The 8,048-nt window shown below is 36.1% G+C and overlaps 1 protein-coding gene across 1 annotated transcript in view; it reads left to right on the forward strand.

The window, feature by feature from the left end:
* LOC107701982 (E3 ubiquitin-protein ligase TRIM62-like) overlaps positions 1–8,048 on the forward strand; it is a 21,756-nt gene that overhangs the window by 5,154 nt on the left and 8,554 nt on the right. The window contains exons 3-5 of the mRNA XM_016504153.1: positions 3,694–3,950; positions 4,074–4,118; positions 5,671–5,786. Coding sequence (XP_016359639.1) covers positions 3,694–3,950; positions 4,074–4,118; positions 5,671–5,786 — 418 coding nt within the window. The remainder of the gene's footprint in view (positions 1–3,693; positions 3,951–4,073; positions 4,119–5,670; positions 5,787–8,048) is intronic.

Below are 8,048 nucleotides of genomic sequence, written 5' to 3' on the forward strand. Positions count from 1 at the left end.
AGGAGAGTGAACTGCCTGTCAGAAATCATAGCATGTCAGCTGTCTTAACCGCGGCTTGTGTACTGCATCATCACTGTGTCTGTCACGCGACTCTGTTGCCCTTTCGGGCTTGAACTGATGGTAAAACTAACGACATTATTAACTGTCTTGATATTTACTTTGAAAGCTGAAGCTCGCGATTATGGTAAGGGGCGTTACATTTCCGACGCGTGCTTGTGGTGTTCGGCCAATCACAATGCACTGGGTCAGCTGGCCAATCAGAGCAGACTGCGCTTGTCAAAGGAGGGGGCTTTGTTGAAAACGACGTGTTTGAGAGAGGCGGGGCATAGAGGACCTACAATAATGTACAGTATTTGAAAAATAATGTGTTTTTTGAACATTAAAGCATGTCAACATATTCTGTTACACCAAATACATAAAATAATGATCTTTAAAATAGCATCATATGACCCCTTTAAACTCGACTTGTATCTCCGTGATTGCATTTTCTGGAAGCAGACCGTGTTTTCGTTTCATTGATCTCACAGATTGCATATTTATCTTGAAAGCTGATTAAACCTAAGTATCTTTCAGTTCTTTCCCAGGCTGTCTGCTGAAAATGTAGATGTTCGCATTGACCAGCCAGTCGTATACTGTCTGATTTTTTTTATTTATTTATTTTTTTTATTTATGCATTTAGCAGACGCTTTTATCCAAAGCGACTTACAGTGCATTCAGGCTATACATTTTTTTACCAGTATGTGTGTTCCCTGGGAATTGAACCCACAACCTTCTGCGCTGCTAACGCAATGCTCTACCACTGAGCCACAGGAACCTTGATTTTATTGATGCGGTGCCTCAAGATGCTTATGAAGAGCCCGATGCTTGACATTGACATTCAGAACCATCAAGGCAAAATGCAGCCCAGACTCTCCTGTAGAGATAAGAGCTGTCACAGCACAACCTTTTGAGAAGGAGATTTATTGAGTAAACTGAATGCAATAATTAAGTGGGCTCGTTGTTTCTAAATGATAATAAAGTGGCTAATTCAGTGCTGTGTTAGACTAAAGATCATGTGAAGTTACTTTGTGATATTATTAGTGGTTCTGAGGCAAACATCAATATTATTATTATTGTTCATACTATTATTATTATTATTCAGTTTAAAGTCTGTAAGATTTTTTTTCTTTTATGTTCACAAAGGCTGCATTTATTTGATCAAAAATACAGTAAAAACAGTAATATTGTAAAATATTATTACAATTTAAAATAACTTTTGTATGGAAGCTCGTTTCCACCAAATGAAAAAAAAAATGATTGCGAATTTTATTTTACAATTCAGACTTTTTTCAGATAAAATTCAGAAAAAAGTCTGAATTGTGAGAAAACATTGCAATTACCTTTTTAAATTTTTATACTGTGGTGGAAACAGGCTTCCATTGTTTTGTAATTTAATGTATTTTAAAATGTAATTTATTCCTTTGATGCAAAGCTGAATTTTCACAATCTTTTAGGCATGTGACGATATAAAATTTTCATGTTGCGATATTTGCTGAAGCTTTTATCACGGTGTACGGTATTATCACGGTATCGAAATAAGTTGCAAAAATGTGTCGTCATATAACAGGTTTAACAACAAATGTTTCAAAACAGATTAAAGTGCAAAAGAATTATACAGTTACAGCTTTTGATTTAATAATATGTTATTAAATATTGAAATTAAAGGTTAATAAATGCTTTAGAATAATTTTTCATTGGCAGTTTGTTAACTAATGAATTAACTAATGTTAATGTACAGTGTGTAGTATATCATTACTCCAGTCTTCAGTGTCACATGCTGATTTAATGATCACGAAACATTTATTATTATTATCAATGTTGAAAACAGTTGTGCTACTTTAGCATGTAGCTCGTGTCAAAAATACCTATAGTTCATGTTAGCTCGTTTTTAACTTGTTGCCACCTCCCCGCTAGCGTGCTCTAGATTTAGCTCAGCGGCACGCTTGCTGATAGACCCTCTCGTCTGAAGTGCCGATGTCGTATCTGAATGGAAGACCCCAAGGAAAGATGTGTCTGATTAGCAGATGTCATCGCAAGCAGGCTGCTGGGAGGCCGAGTAGCGCTAGGCTCATGGCACGTGTTTACTGGCTTTCAATAGAGCCCATCCGAGACAACGTGGCCCGTGGGGAGACCAACACCACTTCAGCATCACTAAGTCCCAATCATCCATCAGGCGACACCAGGTTGGCTGACTCAGCTGATGCAAATGACGCCAGAGAGAGACGTGATCTTAATAGGATTTCATCTTCCTGGTGGCAAGGAAATCACATTTCCCATTGGAAAGACAGAAGTGGAACAAGTCCTTTATTTCATTTGTTAGTAGGAGTAATCTTGTCATCGGTGAAGTCTGTGGTTTTTTCCAGTTCTTATCATAGGCGAAGAAATAAATGAAAATCTGCGGCTCGCCTTGTTTGTATGGACAGCCATCGGTGGAACGGTTTCTGTCATGCATCGATTCAACCTTGAGATTTCAGATCTTTGATCCGTCGACTGTAACTGATGTTCTTTACACTTTAATGGAGATGATCGGCTTCCTCAGAAACGTCTCGTTTTATCTCTCTTCGACTTGTTTTCCTCTGTTTCGGTCAATGCTGAGTTTGTTGGCTAGTTTCACAATTCTCTTTTACGTTCGGCATCGACCCCTGCTGCTTTTATCTCCATGCTCATCTGCCCGTCTGCATGTGTAATCATGTCCTTCCCATGGAGGCTGTCCTACAATAACCCAATAGATTGAAGGAGGAGCAACCTAAACTTCTCTAACTGCACATACCATTATCTTTGACAATTGTCAAGCACGCTATCTCACCAATACATGGGAATCACTATTGTAGATTTGATTGTCAAATTTAACTTGATGCATTAATTTTGTTTCATTTAGATGCATAATAAAAGCATGATTCTTTTAGTTATTTTATCCTTTAATTGTTGCAGAACGTTGCCTAAAAATGGGTAGTTATTTCTTTATAGTTTTGCGATTCTGGTGGAAAAAAATATTGATTCAGAATGACACTATTGTAGGCAAAAGTACTGTCAGCTTGTTCTAATTATTTAAATGGATTGTTTGACAGAAGTGTTTATAATCATGAGATGGCAACGGAAGAGTAATTTTGTAAAATTTCAGTAATTTTGTGGTCAGTAGATTTTTATTTTATATTTTATTTAATTTTGTTCAATTTTATTTTTTATTTTACTTATTTATCTTCAGTGTCACTCATTCTAATACACTGATTTGCTGCTCAAGAAATATTTATCATAATCATCAATGTTGGAAACGTGTTGCTTAATATTTTAGTGGAAACTTTAATATATTTTTTCCAGTATTGTTTGATGAATATAAAGTTTAAAAGATCAGCATTTATTTAAAAAAAAAACTTTTGTAACATTTTGTAACATTATAAATGTATTTTAATGTCACTTCTGGTCAATATCATGCATCCTTGCTGAATATCAATTTCTTAAAAAATAAATAAATAAATAAAAATGTATGCTCCCCATTTGCCCTAGAGTGAAGACTTGGTCTAAAACAAACATGCTTGATTGACATCTCAATTAGTGTGTGCACAGTGGGTGGTGAAGGGTTGTTATTTGTGACTGTGTACTATTTTAATTCTAGGCTCTTAGTCTAGTCTTAAATTTCTCTTCTCTACTTCATAGTCATCAGCGAAGAGCCTTCGTGCTACAATCGGCGAAGCGTTCGAGCGACTTCACCGCTTCCTGCGGGAACGACAGAAGAGCATGCTGGAGGAGCTGGAGGCGGATACGGCGCGCACGCTGTCTGATATCGAACACAAGATCCAGCGCTACAGCCAGCAGCTCCGTGATGTCAAGGAAGGGATCCAAATCCTTCAGGAGCGACTCAGTGAGACCAGCCGTCACGAGTTCTTGGAAGGAATAGCCCTGACGTCAGACAGGTACTGAGGAGGGCATGTGACTCAGAGAGGAGTGGGTGAGCGTATGTTGAGGGTGTTTTGTATGGTAGTTTGAGATTCTCTGGTCTAAAACGTTTTGTCTTTTTTCTTGTAACCGCTGGTCAGGGAGCAAGTGATTCGTGGAGGGTATTGCTGGTGGAAGCTACCAAGGCAAGTCAGGTTATTTGACTTATGTATGTGACCATTGCCCTTTGCTGTATGTCACAGTCAGAAGAGAGATCACTGAGGAATAGGCTAGGTTAAGGTTAGTTAGGAAGTAGAATGATTATTGAAGCCTAATCAGTAGGGCTGGATGTTGACAAAAAAAAAATCGATTTGATTTAAATTCACAAGCTTGCAATTTGATTCCGTTTTGATCTTAATTCAGTTCAATTTTATATATATTCTATTCTATTCTCTTCTCTTCTCTCTAGAGTTGCAAAGGGGCGGAACATTTCCGGTAACTTTTTTGAACTTTACAAAAGTTTCCAAAAATGTCGAACTTTTCCTAAAGTTTTCAAAAAAATCCTGGAAAGTTTTCAGAAATGTACCAGAAATTTTCCACCTCTTTTCAACCTTACAGTAAACCATTCTCTCTCTCTCTCTCTCTCTCTCTCTCTCTTATATATTATGCATATAAATTATTCTCATGGTACATTACTACATATCTCATAATTTGTATACCAATTAATTTGAACATAATTTTTTATTTACAATAATATCATTGATAATGTTTTAATGATATAAAACAAAATTATGTTTGCTAATATAATTATAGATTTATGCTTCTACTCCAGTTTTTTTTTATATAAATATTCAAACGGTGGCTGTCATAACTTGTTTCCTTGACAAATTTATTCAAACATTTATTCAAACAAATATTAAAGAACAGGTTAGGGAAAAATATACAAGACAAATATGTAATTTGGAATATGTAAGACATTCTTAGCAAAATGCTCCCCTCTAGAGTTCGTTTTTCTAGATAACTAAATAGCTATGGTCATTAAGTGACTTTTTTAATGTAAATGTAATGTTACATAACATTGTTTACAAACTGTTTTATTGACGTTTTTCTGCGGTTGAAACACTGAGCGATTACATGAGACATGATACATTTTGATAAGTTGTACTGTTTCATTTAACATACTATCTGATGTTCATTCATGTTTATTTTGTGCTATTACTAGTAGTAAAGAGAAATCTGTCACTTCACAAAGAGCATCAAAGCAGTGTCTGTTGTTTGAATTTCATAATAAAAATTTGAAAGCGGAGACTTTGATATCAAAAATAACAAAGCTGGTTGTGATTTATTAGATGACAGGTGTGCTATAAATGCACATATCTTAGCCCTGTTAATCAGCAAAAATATATGAAGTTTAAGACTGCATTTTGAGAAAACCTCATTTCTGAATGCGTGAATGTAGCAGTCTTTTTATTTGGGAATGATGGGAGGGGTTAGCCATATGGGAATGGAATAACTTGATTAATGTTGCTTGAACTAATGAAAGTGATCTGCAGTGTTGCCCAGATTGACCTCACTCCCAACGGCGAATTTGAGTTGTTTGACTTTGCAGGGGCGGCACAGCTATGTAGAAAACACAGTACGATTCAAAAACGGGTGTTTGGAAACAGGATCTAGCCTTTGAGGAAGAATCGGCTTGGGGTTTGGTGGGTTGCAAGTGTTGAATTTGAATAATGCAGTTGTTGTCCTCTGTCTCTGCAGAATAAAGGGAAAGATCCACGAAACCAACCTCACCTATGAAGACTTCCCAACATCCAAATACATGGGGCCACTACAGTATACGATCTGGAAGTCTCTTTTTCTGGATATATCGCCAGGTAATGCACCAGAACAATAGAATTGCATTTTTAATAGTAGCTATGTGTCATTGGGAAAACAACTACATCCCTCCTGGGAACACAAAATTACACTACAAATTGAGTTTATCACTGTTCTGAATGCTTATGCCTGGAAATTAAGCTCATGATAATGTTAGCATTCAGTAATCTGCACGAATATCTAAAAAAAATCTAGCTTTTCCAAACAGAGTTTATGAAGGAACTGCGAGGGGTTTGTGAGATTCCCATGTGAATCCTGTTTGGAAAACTTTTATCTAGTATGTTTGTTTGTGTTTAGCAAATACTTCCCAGCATCTCAGCATTATCATGTGCTTATATTCCAGTCATAATCATTCAGAACAGTGAAAAATCCATTTTGCAATGTATTCAGCCATGCACACACTGCAGGACTGCAGCTCGTTGCCCTTTCTATTCAGTGCAGACACTAATTTCAATCTTGTTTGCTGTCATGTTGGAGCTCTTTTACTTCATTAATTATAGACTAGGTGGGTCAAGATTATGGTGGCTTGGTTTCATACAAGAAACTTTTAATTTGCATAGAGCCATTAGCTTCTGTCTTGTAGTTAGCAGTTGGATTGAGAGATTTGAACAAACCCAACACTGTTTGTGCTACAGACATGAATAATACCTCAAATCATGTGGCTTATTGAGGGGAAGTGTGTTAATATTTGTCTAAGAGATCAGACCAGTGTTATTTTAGTATTATTTATATTATTATTATTATTATAGTTTATATTATATTTTGTTTATATTAACATAAATATATTATATTTCAAATTGCCTTTAATTTTTTTATTTATATTTGTTATTCCTTTGATTTGATTTTTATTTTTTTAATAATTTTGAGTTTGAGCATTTTTATTAGTTCTTTTTTTTTATATTACTTTTTTTTTTTTTTATATTTAAGTTTAAATTATTTTGTTATAGTTCAGTTGTATTTTTATTTATTTCCAGTTAGTTATTAAGTAAACTATTTCAGTTATTTGCCAAAGCAAAGTTTCTAATCTTTGTTTAATTTTTCATATAATATTTAGCTTTTATTTAATTTCAGCTATTTCAGTTTTTTCCCATGTAACTTTTTTATTATTATTTTTATTATTTGTTTTTAAATACTTTTAGTTAACAGTAATAGCCCTTGATCAGATTGACTGTTTTTGCTTGGTGGCCACATAGACAGGGCAAAAGAAACAAAGGACAAAAAAAAAAAACAGTTAGAGACCAGAATATCATAACCACCTTGGGAACTACCCAGAGCACCATAGCAACTACTCAGGACACCTTAGCAACTGAACAGCATCAGCCTAGCATCATATCAGCGAGTATTAAGCACTACTACATTTTGTTCACAAAGAAATGGCTTCTCATTGAATAGCCTATTGTTATTTGTGCATCTGTTGCACATTAATATATTAATCATGTCCAAAGATCTAATACTAATCATTGTGTATGTATTAGTGCATCCAATTAGAGATGATCTAATCAACACAAACACAACCTGTGTGTTTACAGCCCTGTGAATGAGATAATACATGTCTGATTGAGCTCCGCACAAGTGGGCCATTTTAATAGCTGCGGTGAGAAGCGCTGCAGGCCTCCTCCATCTGTATTCCCCCTCAGTAGCCACCTGAGGCAGAGCATTATTTAAAATAACACAGCAGGGAATATCTCACTCTCTCAATCAATTCTCCAATTTACCAGCGTCCTTTACACCGACAGAAATAGGCAAGGGGCGACGCTCAGCCTGTCACATGAAACAAATCCAGTTCAAATCCTTCCTTCCATACTGCTGCTACATACTGCTACATTCAGACATGGCTGTATATCAGCTTGTGATTACCCATGGCCGAATCACAGCCGTATTACACTTCTATGATATTGCTCATATATATATATATGGGCCTGTTTACACCTGGTCATTTCATGCGTTTTCGCTGATCGGATATCTATCTGATTTGTTTAAAAAAGTTTACACTTGGCCACAAACAGAAAAGAATGCAACGTGCTCGTAATCACGACTTCGTAAGTAGGAAATAGGAAGTTTCCGATAGCATGTGAAGACAGCAGAGAAGCGGACCGACTGTGCAGGCCGATTGGTGTATTACAGTACCACGAGAGCTATAGAGAGCAGACTGCTCCGTGCGGTATCGAAATTTGGTACCGAACGATGAGACGTTTTTCGATACTCGATGGTATCGAGGCAATTCGGTCGGTGCCTAAAAAGTATCGAACTCGATACCCAGC

This window comes from Sinocyclocheilus anshuiensis, unplaced genomic scaffold (assembly GCF_001515605.1).
Source record: "Sinocyclocheilus anshuiensis isolate Anshui unplaced genomic scaffold, SAMN03320099.WGS_v1.1 scaffold262, whole genome shotgun sequence".
In the NCBI taxonomy this organism is placed as follows: domain Eukaryota; kingdom Metazoa; phylum Chordata; class Actinopteri; order Cypriniformes; family Cyprinidae; genus Sinocyclocheilus; species Sinocyclocheilus anshuiensis.